At 38.5% G+C, this 17007-nt stretch overlaps 3 protein-coding genes across 4 annotated transcripts; 1 reads left to right on the top strand and 2 right to left on the bottom strand.

Moving 5' to 3' along the window:
- Nucleotides 1–38: 38 nt before the first annotated feature.
- On the bottom strand, nt 39–4214 carry LOC140769378 (probable thiol methyltransferase 2). The gene is made up of 8 exons (XM_073110070.1): nt 4003–4214; nt 3664–3791; nt 2792–2878; nt 2530–2630; nt 2356–2455; nt 841–887; nt 644–722; nt 39–400 (listed from the first exon to the last, which is right to left on the bottom strand). Exons 1-8 carry the CDS (start codon nt 4202–4204, stop codon nt 347–349), a joined length of 798 nt encoding a protein of 265 aa, XP_072966171.1. The 5' UTR covers nt 4205–4214; the 3' UTR covers nt 39–346.
- A 4101-nt stretch (nt 4215–8315) lies between these two features.
- On the bottom strand, nt 8316–12407 carry LOC140768042 (probable thiol methyltransferase 2). The gene is made up of 8 exons (XM_073108127.1): nt 12209–12407; nt 11420–11547; nt 10936–11022; nt 10670–10767; nt 10489–10588; nt 9349–9395; nt 9186–9264; nt 8316–8550 (listed from the first exon to the last, which is right to left on the bottom strand). Exons 1-8 carry the CDS (start codon nt 12309–12311, stop codon nt 8497–8499), a joined length of 696 nt encoding a protein of 231 aa, XP_072964228.1. The 5' UTR covers nt 12312–12407; the 3' UTR covers nt 8316–8496.
- Nucleotides 12408–13278: 871 nt separating this feature from the next.
- LOC140769368 (TPR repeat-containing protein ZIP4) lies at nt 13279–17006 on the top strand. Of its 2 annotated transcripts, XR_012105885.1 has the most exons (6): nt 13279–14636; nt 14753–14942; nt 15009–15041; nt 15132–15752; nt 15824–16809; nt 16884–17006. XR_012105885.1 is itself a non-coding variant. In XM_073110059.1 (5 exons), the coding sequence occupies exons 1-5, from the start codon at nt 13315–13317 to the stop codon at nt 16508–16510; spliced, it is 2853 nt and encodes a 950-aa protein (XP_072966160.1). In that variant the 5' UTR covers nt 13279–13314; the 3' UTR covers nt 16511–16898. The 2 variants fall into 2 exon arrangements, 1 of the variants encoding a protein (XP_072966160.1); XM_073110059.1 differs by having other exon boundaries at nt 15824–16898.
- The last annotated feature ends 1 nt before the right edge of the window (nt 17007 follows it).

Genomic DNA, 17007 nt, shown 5'->3' with positions numbered 1-17007 from the left:
ATGAAATCTAACTGAAGCAAAATTGTGAGGCTATGTTGCTTTTAAGATGAAGCATTTCGAGAAATATGTTATTATTAAGATGAACATTTGAAGAACCAGATGTTACCAAGAACTTCAATACAGACATTCACAGTCCTCGAAAAGAATAACATATATTTATCCACATTTGCAGAGTGGTTGAGGATCATATTTTTGGTATACCAGTCAGAGAGGTTAATGACTGCTGATGAGGGAGAGTAATCTTTCAACAAGCACAGAATTAATTGTGTTCAATTAATTCAGTCATGAGTTCTGTAGCTGTTATTTTCTCCGAGTAATTCCTCAGTATCTACTGACCAAATCTTCCTCACAAAGATGATCGATTCACATCTCTCTTCCACCTTGCAAGAATCTCCCTACCCTGTAGTATCAATTGCAGACAACTTAATGAAGCCACATTTTTCCATGAGAGTTTTAGTTTTTATATGTTGTTTTTTTCAATATGTTTCATGATACTACTGATGAACTATAAAGGGATAAGGCAACAAGCTAGTCAAGCAGTCTACTTTATCTTTAGCTTAATGTTATAAGGAAGGAACATTAAGTCACAGAATTCAGTAGATTATGCAAAATGAAATTCTCATTATCAATTAGTGAGTTGTACCTTGCGTGGCCCAACTGCTAGCTCATTATTTTCAATAGAAACAACCTTGAAACCGAGTGGCTTCAATACCTCCTCATAGCTGCATGTAAGCAAAAGCAAAGTATGAAAGTATTAATGGATATAAGATATGATTCAGTAGAAAATAATAGCCTTGGAAAAGTGTAACACATGCTCTTTGAACATAGCTTCACACTTACTCATCTGGAGTATTGTTGTATGGTGGCCCTTCTTCCTGATCAGTGATCTGTCATAAGCATGTAACAAAAAATTAAAATGATATGATAAAAAAAGAGAGAAAGAATGACAAGGAAACACCAATAGTTCCTTTCTAACATTGGTGCACTACAGAAAAAGAATTCCCTTTAACCACAAGGTGTGGGACTTCCAAGTTTTCAGTTTTACAAAGATGATATGCCAAGATATTCTAAGTTTCCACCATCACCATCCCTCTCTACAGAAAAAGAATTCCCTTTACACCCCAAATTGAATTTGAGGTGGTCAGACAATATTGTCATGCAGTAACCATACAGGCCCAAATTCACAGTTGCCATCAATACATCGGAAAGTTCGTTATGAAACTGAATAGCACCATCAACTTCCTTTTGTTCTAACAGACATACTCTGGATTCTCTAATTTGAAATTAGTTGCTCTCTAGAAGTTAGCAGACCTTGTCATGTTGCAACTCTAGACTCTAGTTACTTTCTGCCCAGATTTCTGCAGAAAGTAGACCACGGACTATACACACACTAGTTGTCTGTTGAAGCCAGAAATTATATGCTGTTTGTATATAGTTTTAATGGCATAGAATAGAATGTCATCTCCACATGATCTTATATTAGGTATGTCTTACCATATAACCAGAATCTATTACTACATACCAACTCCCATGATTGAATCATTTATAGATGGCCGTGTCGATTGCGTACCGGCACGTGGTAGGAGGGGTGCTGCATGGCAACCCTCCTAATAGTTTTGCCGCTCACCATTGACCTCGTCGTCGCTGTTCGCCGTCACCTGAGCTCGCGTCGGGTGCTTTAGCTCGATGGAGGGAGGAAGAAAAATCGAATGAGAGAGAGAGAGAGAGAGAGATCTGGATCCGCAACTTAAATTTTTAACCAATAACCTTTCTCTCTCTCTCTCTCTCTCGATCTTTCTTCCTCCCTCTTTTGGGCTAGGGCACCCGACGGCGACTCGGCAATGGCAAAGGTGAGTAGTCTCTTACCTTTTTCTTTCCCTCTCTTACGGCACAGTCGGCAAGTGCTGCGGCACATGCTGTACTGGCTAGTGGTCAGCATGGTTCGTGCTTATGGCACAGCTATCGTTGGAATCATTAACCTGCTCCGCATGATAACTACTATGAGTGGTTTTGAGACTGGCTAAGTTTACTTCCTTCTCCTAACATATCATAATCTAGAGACAGAGTTATGAAGAAATGAACTAATCAAAACACATCCCAGAAACTCTGTGTCACTCCCAACAGTACATTGGAAAATTAATGATCCATGACTGCCACTATAAGTAATATAGGGTCTGCTAGAGTTTCTACATTTTCAAATTGGCACAATATATTCCAGATAAAAGGAATAAAATTGTGGATCTTATGAACAATGGAACTTCATAAAGAAAATCACATTGAAAGCTACAAAATTATGAATTCAATTCCAGATAAAAGAAAATAGTAAGAGTTCAAGAAAAGAGTAAAACAACATACTATGTATATCAGGGTAATAAGCTCTCCATCTGGTTTTAAAATGTCTCTTATTTTCTTCGCCCAATCTGATCTCAAGCATGGATCAATTGCACAAAAGAATCTGCAGTTTCGTGCTAAAAATATGAGCTTATTGAGCAATGCATGAGAAGGCATATGCAGAGAAGTAAAACTTACGTGTAATCAAATATAAGATCAAACAGCTCCGTTGGGTTCCAAGTGAAGAAATCTACTGCCAGAAAGGTGAAACAATTCGCATTTGGAAAAGAGGATGACCACTGGAACCAATTAACTTTGAGCTCAATTAAGCTATATTTTTCAATTCTTCCATATATTAGTCCGAAATAGAGTATCTTGGTTAAATATCTTTGACTTAAACTGCTCAAACATACAGTTCAACCAATGAGAAACTATTTTCAGATTTTTCTGATGATGTTACCTCTTTGGCTTTTATAGTAGCACTTTCAGAAATGTCCAAACCTACAACAAAGCGCTCCGGACTGGCTAGAGCAACAACATCATATCCCTGTCATGTAAAAGAAAATAAATGATAGAAAACATGTTCAGCTAATTAAATAAGTGACATAACAGGAGACAAAGTGGATGAATCAAGAACAAACTTACAAATAGTGAAACAAGTTTTATAGAGCTTAATCCAAAAGAAGCAGATTCCAGTATCAGGAGACTGAAGAAACCCAGCAGGTAAAGTTCAATCACATAAAAGATGTCTCATCATTCCTAATTTATTAAATTATTTTCTAGTTATAAGTGTCTCATTGGAACATGGTAGTAATGGTCATGATTACGTGAGTGTCCACAGCGTACAGTCAATGACTGTACACAGAACCTCTTATTTTGTTTAAGGTGAATACTTGGTGTTGCCAACTTGCCATCCCACTTTCTTTCAATGGATTATTAGTCAAGTGCATAAATAACATATGCTGTGCCGCAATTACATAATATTTGAGGCAACCAAGTTTACCTTCGCAAACAGCTATATGATTACAACATTCACACAGCATGCTTACAAGAACTTAACATTTCGTTAGCACTTTATCTGTGTGTGCTCCACGGGGTGATACCTAGCCTTTTCTCGTCTATGGGCTTAACATGATTACCACATAACTTAACATGCAATTTTATTCCACAGTAAGGAAATAATTCGACAGATGAGCTTCCTCTCAAGGTGGATTTAACTGTTTCTCTAACCAAGAAGCAGCAATATTAATGAATCTTCTCCAATGATAAATTACAGCGCAGAAAAATTTAGTAGCCAACATCGCCTATTAAAAAGGGAAAAAAAATCCTCACAGTGCCGCATCCAGGGACCAAAGCTCTGCCTTTTGGGAGTGTTTGTGATTGAACAAGATGTGTCACCGCTGGTGTTGGCCTTCCCAAGTCCCACGGAGTCACACCTTCCTCCCAGCTCTTCTCCCAACCTAATCATAAAAACTCACATTGAGGAATCTATGCCCAAGATAATGGAAATTTAACGTTAGCTTCTTCTTTTCTCTCATTAAACAACTCTCAGAAATTGATACAGTCAAAAGAACAACTTTAATAAATTGAAAGCTCACGAAACCAATCAACACTAATCTGGATCTCTTCATACTACCGGAAAGGGAATAGGGAAATCGGGGTTAGGCAAACCTTGGGTTTTGTTACTCATGAGCTCTCGGAGCCTGGCCACCTTGGGGTTCGACCTCGGGTCTCTGAATCGCCCGGCTCCGCCACCGGACATCCTTGAGGCCGTTGCCCACGGATTCCGAGGCGACGATAGAATAGAGGGGAGAGATCGTCGGGGGAAGCTATTGGCGATACGGAATAAAGGCGGCATGCCCCGCCGCCGCATAATACTTTCGTCATATGAGGAGTCGTTGACCGAACGACATATATTTTTAAATTTATTTACCAAAATAAATAACACCTATAATTCTATTTAACTATAGTTGTAACTAAAATACTTAACTATTAAATATTTTACTAGCATTATTTAAATAATACTTCATATTCCTTATTAAATCTCTTTTTTTAGTTTAAAAAGGTCTTTACTTAAAAGACGCTAATATTATCTTTTTATTTTTAAATAAATAAAATGCTTAACAGTTAAATATTTTAGTTAGAGACTTAGAGCTACAGAACCATTTTAGTATTTAAGTTTAGATTTTATCAATTTTAATAAATAAATTTTAAAATAGAGCTTTTTAGAACTCTTATTCCAATTTCCAAGTCACAGTTCCTTTTTTATTTATTTTTTAGGGAAATCCACAGTCAAAGAGTGACAAAGGTTGGACTTCTTCTGTGTACTTCTTTGATGAGCTCAGCTGGTGGTGAGAGCCTTGAGAGCCTTGAGGGAGGAAGAGAAGTTTCTCTATCATATAATTATTAAGTTTTAAGGAAAAAATTAAATACTCTCTAAAATTTACTATACTAATCTAACGGCTGTAATAGCATATTTCATAACATGAAAGGGCATATAGGTTAATATAAAGAATAGGGATATTTTTTTTTACCCCCTAAACTATCACTTATTTTCATACTGACCCCCTGAATTTTTTTTTTGGTACACACTGATCCCTTAAACTATCATAAATACTTCACTTGACCCCTTCCGTTAGGATTTCGTTACATATTTTCGTTAATAAATTATCACGTGTCAGTCATATGACAATAATATGACGAAAATGCCCTTCAGAAGCATGTGTAAGTCATGAGCAACTAAGAGAACTTTTATTACGACAAAAATACCCCTCCATAACCTCTCTTCCTCCCTCTAACATCGCCACCATCTCCTCCACCAAAACCACCATTGCCCACACCTCCTACGCTACTAGCACCAAACCCTCCACCTTATCCACGGCCACCGCCAACTCCACCACCACCATCGCCGCCGTCGCTAAAACCTCCACCCTCCCTCTAGCAAAACCACTAGCACCTCTAACTCTTCGAAATAACATTCTATTTGAAACTTTTTTCTCCGCTTAAATTTCTCCTTAAGCTTTAAATGTTATAGATATGATTAGGTTTTAATAATGGAAGATTTCAATTAATACTAGGAGATAGAGTTTAATTTATTTTAATTCTCTATTTCTCTATTTAAACTAGTGAAATAAATGTGAGCAATTAAAAAAATAATCCAGGAGATAGAATTTAACTAAATTTCATCTAGTTAACTATGAAAAATATATAAATACTCTTATTTTGATTTATATAGATTACTCTTATGTATATCTTTGTCTAAAAATATACAAAGATAATTCAATTTTATAAAAATAATGGTCTCAACTGGACTCACTAAAATTTTACTACCCACTGCATTCACTTTTAGAGGTGATCGAGTCTAGAATGCATGTGATCAATGCTTAGGGTTTAAGGTTTATATTTAGGATTTAGGGTTTAGGGTTTAGGGTTTAGGGTCTGGTATGCATCTAATGATGAACTAAACTAAGATATGTATCTTGAGAGAGAGAGATAGATTGGTGACGATACCCAAGTTAAGACGAATGAGATTGAAACCATTTTTACTCCATTAAGTTACTTTACTAGGTATGGTTGTCATATTAGATGCATCTATATTTACAACTAGGATCACTAATTTAATTCTCTCATTTGCTTTAATTAGAAAGTTAGGTATTTGTACAAAAAAAATCTTTTAATTTTTAAAATAATAAAAATCTGTGCATATCTCTTAGATAAATTGTATACATTTCATTACAAACGATATGCATCTAGTGTAAAAAATTACGAAGGCATTCAATTTCAAGAGCCTAATTTTATTATGACTAAAATTTAAGGGCTTTTAAAACATTAATTTATATTAAAAAGAAGCATAAATTATCCCTACTCTATATTAGAAATACTATTTATATTGATACACATGTAAGTCTAATTATAGTTTTATCCTTAATGTGACTATAAGTTAATTTAAAAATCCTCTCTCATCTCTCCTACCACCCATTTATTTTCTTCCATAAACAAAAAGTTCAAACCCAATTTTTTCACTCAATTTTTTCATCTATGTCCTCACGACTCATTTGTCTCATTACATACTTACTTATGCATTATATATAATGTATACATATAATAAATAATAAAAATTTAAATTTATATATCAAACTAAAGATATTTGGGTCAATTTTTGTTTAACACTTATATTTTATCTCAACTTTATATCACATCAAAAATAATTATTATATTACCTTTTAAATTGCCGGTAAAATATTAGAATACCCTACTCTAGATTAGAAATATAAGTTTAGAAATAAGAATTTAAAATATCTATCTTAGATTTTCTATCTCTTAGCAAATGACTATCAACTATGACTATTAAGAATCGTCCCATGTAAGTGTTTGCAGTAACAATCTGATTCGAAAAGTATCAAAAATTCGAATGAAAATAGTTAAATAAACTTAAACAATGTAAACAAATATGAAAGGATTAGCCTATTTATAAAATCAAACGGACACGACGAAGAATGCGAACGATTAGATATGGTCATAAATGAATACACTATTTTGGGTCTGACTTAATTACCAAATAATTTTAGATTTGACTCATGCGCACAAACCGAGCACGGCCAAGGAGTGTGTTTGTGTGGGTTGATTTACATAGATTACTTTATCTACAAATAGGTACCCTTAGAGCCCAAAGCCCATAAGAAACTTAACTTTCTCAAATATTTAATATAATACTAAACCTTTTTCTCTTTATTGCCTAGATACCTACTTTAAAACTAATTTTTATTTAATTCTCTTCATAGATTTGAATAAGTGAATATATGAAGTTAAAATAATCTTTCGACTCTTTTAATTTTATAATTAATCCATAATTAATAATGTGTGAACTCCACTAAAAAATAAGTTCAAGATTAATAAAATATTCTTGTTAAATATATAATATTTCTAATCGTCAGTGACTTACATGAGTTTGAAATCACCATCTGACTCGTAATATATGAGGCTTGCCTCGATAGAGAAGCAATTCGATAAACCTAGTTTCGGCCAAAACCTCAAAAGATAAGCACAAAGAAGCGGCAACCTAAGTTTATTTTAGGCTTTATCCAAATATATCAAAGTATTTTTTTTCTAAAGAAAAGATCTTTTGCATTGAACTCTACATTTTATTGATTTTTAATACATACAACTTTTGACCAAGAATCATATATCATTAGAAAGCTTCTAAGTTGACAGAGAAATAATTTTTTAAATTCCATCCACTCATGGAATAAGCCTAATACTAGTATAGTTATTTTTTTTAATAGCATAAGAAAGATTATATTATTATACGTTATTCTAGTGTTGGTTGTATATTAGTATAATATATAATAATTATATTTTATTAGATGTAAAGTTGAAATAGTAGTTTGATAAATAGCTAAAATACTCTTTATGATAAATGGATGAGGAGAAGAGAGAGGAGAAGAGAAATAGGAGGGGAGAGAGAAATAGGCATTAGAGCCAAAAAAAAAAGCCCACAAACTCAAAATAGAATATATATATATATATATATATATATATATATATATATATATATATATATATATATATATTCAACTAATTTATCTAAAATTATTCTAGCATTTAAGTTTTTTACCTTCCTCAACACACATTTGAATCTTCCTACAAGTACGTTATTTTTTATAAATAAAGTTCCACTTTTAGTCCACATTGGAAAAACAATAAACTTGGAATTATCTTTATAGCTAAGCTTTTCTCTTAAAATGTATTTTTTTAAATTAATTTGTATTTAATATTTCAGATGTAAGTCGAGCTGAGCCAATTCGATCCTTGGGTGAGTCAAGCTCGAGACACCATTAGCCGCCTCGAGCCGAGTCAAGCGAAGTTCTAACTCACTCAAACTTGGAGAATAACAAGTGCCTATTCTTACTCATCATCTCATCTAATTCCCAGAACACAATTCAATCAACACCACTTATCTTAGATGGCAGAGACGCCCGTAACAGTAAGGCCAAGAACTCAAAAAGAAAATCCCTTACTTCAATGAATAGAAAGTCTTAGGTACTAGCATTGTCTTTTGCATCATGAGAAGAAGTAAAAAAATTTAACCACACTGCCTGAGAGATAGGTACTTGTAGCCATTCTGTTCTCCAAGTTCTTCAGAAGTATCCATTGACCATCTCTTTCTCAGAGAGCTGGATAGGTTGTGTATCTCTTCCACCTAGCAAGTTTCTCTTTTCCCTGTAACATGAGAATCATCAAGTTTTAAGAAAAATCAAGTTCTTTATTAAAATTTACAATATTTACTTTCATTTTTAATAAATTACTAAGGATGATTAGGATATATTTATGTGACTGCTCTTATTTTCTTTGCCTTCTGAGAGATGAAGTCAGCAATTGTAAGGTAGAAAATAGAAGCTCTGTATCATAATCAATGGAAGTTACTTATCTACTAAATCAAGTATTAATTCCACATAGACATATTTTGATCAATCATCAGATTATGTTTGTAGCCTTGTAGATCTTTCTCCAGCTATTTGAGACCATCGAGCTAATTATCACATGCAATCTCCTTAAAAAGTTTCTACTGTCATGACATTTAAATACTGTCATGAGAGACATTATCACTGGTGAAGAATATGAATAAGTGCGACGGATGGTAATATCATCTGGGTTATAAGGCCTGATACTGATCCAGAACATAAACTATATATATTGACTGTCTACTTGTTCAATATTATTCCTGTATGATATGGATACCTTATTTTATACAAAATAACGGAAATCAAATAAGCACTCATGAGATTACAGTTAAAGAAATTATTGCCGTCACTTTTCCAAAAAATTGTAGATAAACCAGAGTTGATATATAGTACCTTGCGTTGTTCAATTGCTAGCTCATTATCTTCAATAGAAAGAACCTTGAAGCCCATTGGTTCCAGCACCTCCTTGTAGCTGAGAGGAATAATGATCGGGAGAACAATAATAGTCTTAGAATTCAGCAACTAATACATACTATGAGAATAATTGCACACTTACTCAGCTACAGCAGTGTTGTATGGTGGGCCTCCTTCCTGATCAGAAACCTGCAATAATCATGTAAGCAATACAAAATATAAATCCCCTCCTGCCATTTAATGCAATACAGAAATAAATTTAATTCAACCAAATGATGGGAGAATTGCCTATATTCTGGTTTACCAAAGATGATATACAAAACATTCTAGCTTTCCTTCATTCCTTGCATCAAAATATGGACAAGTTGCATCTCAAATTGCAATTTTTAGGTGGCAGATAATCTTGTCATTCAGTAGTGATACAAGCACGAACAGATAGCACAACCCAATTTTATACCCAAGAGGGTAGCAATTCGAATTCCTGTAATTCTTAAGAGATATTCTTCATGAGATGGTCTCTAAAAGTTACCAGATCATGATGTTACAACTTTAGGAACTTTATGTGTTTGAACTCCTACTCCTGAAAGTACAATAAAAGCTATCCACATAATCTGGTAACATGTTGGAGTTGGAGAAATCATATACTGATCATATCTAGCTTTAATAATGTAGACTGCAAATATACTCTGTACGATTTGGCAGTAGGTAGTTCTTGCTAGGTAGACCAGAATCTACATAATAAGTCAACATACTTGTTGAACCAAGTGACCTACTCCACATGATAATTACTTCAAGTTGTAACCTAGAAATAGAGTGATGAATATGTCAAAACATAAAAATAAATAATGCATCAACAGAAAATTATCAAGAACTAATTTATTTGCCGAAGGCATAAGCCATTTGGTCCGCACATCGTACATGGACTGGCAGAGTTTCTCCATTTCAAATTTAGTATAATATGTTCTACAGGAAAAGGAATAGGTTTGTTAGTCTACTGAACAACATAATGTCTCCTTGATCTCCTCTTATGTGTAAGTCTATTGAACAACAGAATGTCTCCGTGATATCTATTCCTCTTATGTCAAGCTCTCTGTAGACTAAATGGGAAGCACTATCCTTTAACATCCATGATTTTATTAAAAGTTCTTCAGAAAAGGAGGAGAAGAAAAAGAAATGTGTATTTAATATCATAGAGACGATCACATTGGAAGCCAAATCTTCACATATTTAATTCTGCACAAAAGAGAAATAGTAAGACCTGAGAAGTACATAATGACCTTACCAAGTACATCAAGGTAATAAGCTCTCCATCTGGTTTTAAGATGTCACTTATTTTCTTTGCCCAATCTAATCTCATGCTTGGATCAATTGCACAAAAGAATCTGCAGTTTCCTATTAAATATATGAGTTTATGGAGTGCACAAGAGAACAAGAGAAGGCCTATATAGAAATGTAAAACGTACGTGTAGTCGAAGATTAGATCAAACAGCTCTGTGGGGTTCCAACTGAAGAAATCTGCTGCCAGAAATAAACAGTTTGCATTTGGAAAAGAGGATGACCACTGCAAGCAATTAACTTGAGACTCAAATAAGATAATATGTGAATTCTTTCATATATTAATCCTTAGTAGAGCATATTGGTTATATCCCTTTGACTTAAAATGCTCAAGCATACAGGTTAACCAATGAACAATCCATTTTATATTTTGCTAGTGATCTTAGTATCTTACCTTTTTGGCTTTCATAATAGCACCTTCAGAAATGTCAACGCCTACAACAAAGCGTTCAGCACTCGCTAAAGTGACAACGTCATATCCCTGTTATTCAAAAGCAAGTACATGATAGAAACATCTTTAGCTAACAAAACAAGCCAGCTAACAGGAGAGGCAGTAGGTAAATAAATCTACAAGAAACTTAAAATAAAGAGAGCCTGTTTTAGAGAACCTAATCTATGCATGGTTGTCTACTTATTTCTTATCTAATGGCTTATCATGATTACATCATTAATCAACATATGATTTTATCCCAACTATTTGGAGTCAGTTAATGTGATTTTAAAAAGAAAGAATTTAACTGATGAGCTTCCTTCCTAGATGGCATGGTAAGTATTCCCTTAACCACAAAATAGCATTACTGACAAATGTTTTCAAATGTGAAGACAAAAACAAAAGAAAATTAACAGCAATGACTATAGACAAGGAAAACAATCCTCACAGTGCCACATCCAGGGACCAAAACTCTGCCTTTTGGGAGGGTTTCTGATTGAACAAGATGTGTAACTGCCGGCGTTGGCTTTCCCAAATCCCATGGTGTCAGTCCTTTCTCCCAGCATTTCTCCCAGCCTATATGTTCAAGATAACTGTAAATTACCATAGCTTCTTTTTCATTGAAAAGTACAGAGGTTGATACAGGGTAAAAGAACAAGTCTTGTCTGAGAGTTCAAAAGCATTACATGTGAACACAGATGAGATGGGTTTCTATGAAAATTCACCAAATTTCCATAAAAAATTAAGTTATCAGTGAATAATAATTTAATCTTTTATATTCTTACACTCCTCCGTAATCTCTGAACATAGGACCCCATACTCTGATACCTTGTTAACTTACCATATTCTCTAAAAGCTTAAGCTCTTTGCATCATCGAGTTGTTTAACACAACCAAATCGAATTATTATGACGCTTTTAGCATCAATCGTGCATGCTGGATCTCCTCGTAACATAGGAAATTCAACAGGAAAACTAAGGGACTGGGATAAATTTCCAAGTTCCATAAACGCATTATGAAATCCAAGAAATAGGAAGAGGAGGCTAGATTTAGTGCGTGGCAAATTAAAATCCAAGATGGAGAACAAGTTATTTGTCAACCAAATGTTTGCTATTGTTTAATTGTAACACCACATAAAAATGTGAAGGAAAAAAGAAAAACGAAACATATTATCAAACCAAGTCCCAAATTGATTGAATGCAATAGAAATGGAATAAGAAGGGTGGAGGTTCGGCGACCTTCTCCATCGCGGGAGCCGCACATGAGCCCTCGAACTTGGCCCACCTCCGGATTCGACCTCGGATCCCTGCACCTCATGCAGCATTCGCCGCCTGTCACCATATATCCTCGCTCCGGGATCACGACTCACGAGGCGCCTAGAGAACAGGAGGAGGATGCCGTTGGCAAACGGATATGATGATGCATCTCGCATTCATGCCCCTTTCCATTATATAACACCCTCGTTCAAGTGGGGGGATTATATCTATTTATTTATTTTACTGATTGAGGTCAGCACATATTTCAGCATACTGCCTAACGAGCTCAATTCTTGGAAGGTATGCGCTGAGCTCACCAGTGACGAATTTGATGATTTATATTTTATAGCGGAATCGTTTGCAGACATATTCTTTCATGGTGAGTAACTATAAAATCTGGGAACCATTTGCCAGCAAAATGACTGCCCTCTAAGCAGAGCATGCTTGGCAACTAGTGTGCCACACGATGTCTAGCCCTGTTGATGTCACCAATTAATACATATAAAAGGGAATGACTTAGAAGGTAGCATTCCTCCAAAATTAGCATAGTTACTATACAACTTAACTGATAGGTGTGTGCCATCCGACCCGGCTGAGTTGGGAACAGATTGAGTCAGGCTAGTTTGGCCTAGTTTAAGCCCCTCTGGATGGACCATTAATTTGAGCCCATTTTGGCATGGCCTGACTTGGCTTGGGCAAGCTGGCTAGGCCGAATCACGAGCTCTTTGTTGGCCTCTTCTTATTTTTTTTTATTCTTTTGAATATCGAAACATAGGTATTTAACTTAACATTTTACCGGTGCCCGTCTTAGAGCTAAGCTCAAGCCAGCCAATACTGGCTCGGCTTAGCTAAGCTTGATTATATTTTGAGTTTAAAAAGTCAGCTCAGCTTGGCTCATTTAGAGCTCGAGCTGAGCCGTGGGAACCTAATGAAGTTTTTTATTATACCATTACGAGTATAATGGTAAAATAAATTTAGACCAAACAAATAAGGGTAATACGTTAGTTTCCCCCAAAAATTAATAAACTAAGTACGGAGGAAACGGATTCGAATCCCCCAACTCCCGCGGGAAAGAGCAAAACAAACCCATGAAGATTTCCGAGCTTTCCCCCGATCTCCGTCCTACTTCCGGCGATCCCCAACCCCTGCGCCTCGTCCTAGACGAGCTCGAATCCCTCGTCAGAGAAATCGAATCTCTCAGCTCCGACGACCTCTCCTCGCTCGCGACTCTCGCTGCCGGCATCCGCCGCTACCTCTCCCGCCTCTCCTCGTCCGGCCCTCTTCCGGACTCCGCCAAGCTCCTCCTCTGGAAGTTCGCCTTCCGTCTCTGGAACGCCTGCGTCGACCTCTCCAACGCCGCCAGCCTCCTCCCTTTCTCCTCCGACGACGACAGACGTCGGCGAATCGACAATGCTGAGATTCGGCACGCGGCCGCCGATATCCTCCTTCTTGCAGGAACGCCCGCAGGAGTCCCCTCCGCGTCGCTCAAGTCTGCTTCCTTCTTCCACCGCACCGGCCTGATCTGGCACGACCTCGGCCGGCTCGACCTAGCCGCCGGATGCTTCGAGCGCGCTACCGACCTAGTCTCTGGAGCCGGAAGGATCGCCGGAGACGAGGACGAGAGGCGGCGGCTCGTATTAGATCTCAACCTCGCAAGATCTCGAACAGCATGGGAGGCGTCCGACCGGATCCTCGCCGTCGCACTCCTGAATCGGTCCAAGACCCTCGTCGCCGGCTCGCCGGCGATGTTTCCAGCCCTGGCCGAGCAATATCTCCAGTTCGGCAAGCTTGAGCTGTCCAAGAAACCATCAGACGATGCCCTCAACGCCTCCGATCTGCTCGCGGAAGCACTAGATCTATGCGAGAAGGGGATCGCCGCAGCAAGCGGAGGTTCCGCTGCCGAAGCCCTAGCTCTACGGAACTTGAAGGAGAGATGCCTCCGGTTCATGGCAGCGGAGAGGCTACAAGCGGATGACTACGAGGGGGTTCTACGCTGCGTTAGGGTTTTGCGGGCGGCGAGTGTGGCGAAGAAGGAAGGAGAGCACCCGAGCGTGGGGTACGTGGCGTTAAGGGCATGGATCGGAGCTGGGAGAATAGCGGAAGCAGAGAAGGAGCTCAAGGCTTTGGTCGCAAACAGGGAGGCGGCCGAGGGGGTAATTGTCTCGGCGGCCGAGGCCTACCTCGCAGCGGCGCCGTCGGAAGCGGCCAGGGAGGTTGTGGCTGCTCTCGCCGGCCGTTGCCGCGCCGGCGCCGCCGCGGCGGTCAGGCTGGTGAAGAGAGTCATCGACGGTGGCGGCGGCGCCGGGAGAGCGAGGGCGGTGGCGGAGCTGGCGTCGGATGAGAGAGTGGTTTCGGTGTTCGATGTTGCACCCAACGAGCGGAACGCGATGCATGCACTCCTCTGGAACAGGTGAGAGAACTCCAATTTTCTCTCTCTCTCTCTCTCTCTCTCTCTCTCTCTCTCCATATCTCTTGATTTTTATTTCTCTTTACAGTTAACTCTTTAATTTGAATGTTTGAACACAGTGGAGCGGAGCATTTCCGATCGAAGAACTACGAAATAAGCGGGGAATTATTCGAAAGGTCTCTTCTTTACGTACCGCGTGACGAGGAGAATAGATCTCGCCGCTCGAATTGCTTCAGAGTCCTTGCCCTCTGCCACCTTGCGCTCTCCCAGCTCGATCGAGCTCAAGAATTCATCGACCAAGCGAACAAAGTAAGCAATTCTATCAAAATATCGATAAAAGCTGGAATATACACTTATTGATCTTTTCCTTCGCAGCTTGAGCCCAACATCAAGTGCGCTTTCCTTAAGGTAGCGTTTTTTTTTTTCTACTTGTAACCCCAGACCAGCATATAGAAATCACGTCTTTGAGCTAACTGATACTGACCAAAAAGAATTCAGTTTAAGATCCATCTGCAGAAAAAGGACGAGAGGGAAGCCATCAAGCAGATGCAAGCAATGGTGAACTGCATCGACTTTAACCCAGAATTCCTCACCCTTTCCGCGCACGAGGCCATGGCTTGCAAGTCTACTCCGGTGGCCATTGCTTCGTTGTTGGCTCTTCTCAATCTCTATTTCCCTGGAAATGCAATGCCGATGCCGGAGGTTGCCGTTCTCCGCAATCTCATCACCCTCCTCCACCGCAGCCCGGAACCAGAGCTCGAGATCTTAAAGTACACCAAGCGTGCTCGGGTGCGCATGGTTGAGCTAGGAGCCGAGAGTTTCTTCGGTAAGGGAGCCGTCGGGAGCCGCGAATTGAACTGGTTTGCAGGAAATTCTTGGAATATGGGTCTGAAGACAGGGAAGGAGAAGAAGTATGAGCTCTGTGCTGAGTTCTTAGAGCTGGCAGCTGAGTTCTATGAGCTGGCGGCAAGTGAAGACAACGAAGCAAATCAATCCATAGTCTGCAAATCTCTAATTATGAGTGTTGCTTGTATGCTCAATGTTGAGGAGCAAAAGGCGGCTCCTTTGCCGGACTCTGACATAAAAAAGGCCAATGATATGCTCACTAGAGCTAGTAAGGTACATTAAAATGCTAGATAATATTTTCTTCATGTTTTCGCCAATGTGATTCCTTTCATATATACGTGCAGATACTGCCCTCAATTTCATCCTCTGCTCTGGTTGTTAGTGATCAAACAGTGGAGAATTCCACCCTCTTGTTCGTGCACACCTACTTTTCCTACCAACTCCTTAACAGGGTCGATGCCAATTCACATACCCCACAGCTCCAGCTGATCAAAAGCTATGCTGCTTCTAAAGCATGCACGCCGGACCACCTCCTCCAACTTGGTCTCACTGCTTCTCAGGGGGCGCGGCCCAACCTTGACGTAGCTGAATTCGCCCTTAAGGCCTGCCTCTCCTCCCTCTTGACCTCGCCTTCACCAGAGTACAAGTTGATTAGCATCGCCCTCCGTAAGCTAGCCTGCCTTGCAGGATTCCATGACACTGATGGTGGCAAGAATGATCCGGCCTACGATGTGTACAAGCAAGCGCAGCAGATCATCGTGGGACTGAAGGATGGAGAGTATCCGGTCGAAGAGGGTAAATGGCTTGCAATGACAGCATGGAACAAGTCAGGTCTGGCGATCCATCTGCGACAGACCAGCATTGCGAGAAAATGGATGAAGATGGGGTTGGATCTCGCTCGGCATTTGAAGGGCATGGAGCAGTATAGAGTAGGTATGGAGGAGTGTTTTGCAAAATTTGAGAAGCTCTGTGGTGGCCAAGGGAGAGAAATTGAGGGAGGGAGCTGTAAATCTCAACCAGTCCTAGTATAGAACTACCTTTAGAGAAACCTTTGGAAACAAAGAAGACTCTGTACAGATTACCATCATAAATCTACTATGCAACGATTAAAGTGGAAATGAAAGAATGATTCATATACTTCGTATCTCTTAGATTTTTGGAGAAAAGACTGAAGGTTCGGTTTGAAATTTACTTCAGCAAATTTGTGGTAGTACAAATTTAAATCTGGAGTTAAACCCAGGAATTAGACAGAGTCACTTCAAAAAATCAACTCATCAGACTGATACTATACTGTGGACATCATACTGTATTCCTTTTTCAAATAATTGAGGTAATATTTCTAAATTTACATTAACCCATGATTTTTATAGGTCTAAATTTACATTAACGTAAGAATTTTTATAGGTCTTTTCCTTAGGGCCTATGGTTCCAGGTACTGAATGCTGGGCCGCAGTTATTTATGTTCCTTATTAATATTATACTTCAAAAAAGAATCAGAAGCCATAGTTCATCCTGACAGAAGCAGATA

The sequence above is a fragment of the Typha angustifolia genome, chromosome 10 (assembly GCF_048772165.1).
Source record: "Typha angustifolia cultivar Huaian chromosome 10, ASM4877216v1, whole genome shotgun sequence".
Lineage (NCBI taxonomy): Eukaryota > Viridiplantae > Streptophyta > Magnoliopsida > Poales > Typhaceae > Typha > Typha angustifolia.
The sequence above is the reverse complement of the archived record's forward strand: the minus strand, read 5'-3'. Positions and strand labels throughout refer to the sequence as shown.

Excerpts from the sequence above, each read along its gene's own strand:
- LOC140768042 (XM_073108127.1), bottom strand. The coding sequence starts at position 12,311 with ATGGTGACAGGCGGCGAATGCTGCATGAGGTGCAGGGATCCGAGGTCG. Across the intron at positions 10,589-10,669 it reads GATCTAATCTTCGACTACAC|ATTCTTTTGTGCAATTGATC; the intron begins GTACGTTTTACA and ends AGGAAACTGCAG. Across the intron at positions 9,396-10,488 it reads TTATTACCTTGATGTACTTG|GTTTCTGATCAGGAAGGAGG; the intron begins GTAAGGTCATTA and ends TGATTATTGCAG.
- LOC140769368 (XM_073110059.1), top strand. The coding sequence starts at position 13,315 with ATGAAGATTTCCGAGCTTTCCCCCGATCTCCGTCCTACTTCCGGCGAT. Across the intron at positions 14,943-15,008 it reads TCATCGACCAAGCGAACAAA|CTTGAGCCCAACATCAAGTG; the intron begins GTAAGCAATTCT and ends TTTCCTTCGCAG. Across the intron at positions 15,753-15,823 it reads TGCTCACTAGAGCTAGTAAG|ATACTGCCCTCAATTTCATC; the intron begins GTACATTAAAAT and ends ATATACGTGCAG.
- LOC140769378 (XM_073110070.1), bottom strand. The coding sequence starts at position 4,204 with ATGCGGCGGCGGGGCATGCCGCCTTTATTCCGTATCGCCAATAGCTTC. Across the intron at positions 2,456-2,529 it reads GATCTTATATTTGATTACAC|ATTCTTTTGTGCAATTGATC; the intron begins GTAAGTTTTACT and ends ACGAAACTGCAG. Across the intron at positions 401-643 it reads TAGCAGTTGGGCCACGCAAG|GGTAGGGAGATTCTTGCAAG; the intron begins GTACAACTCACT and ends TTGATACTACAG.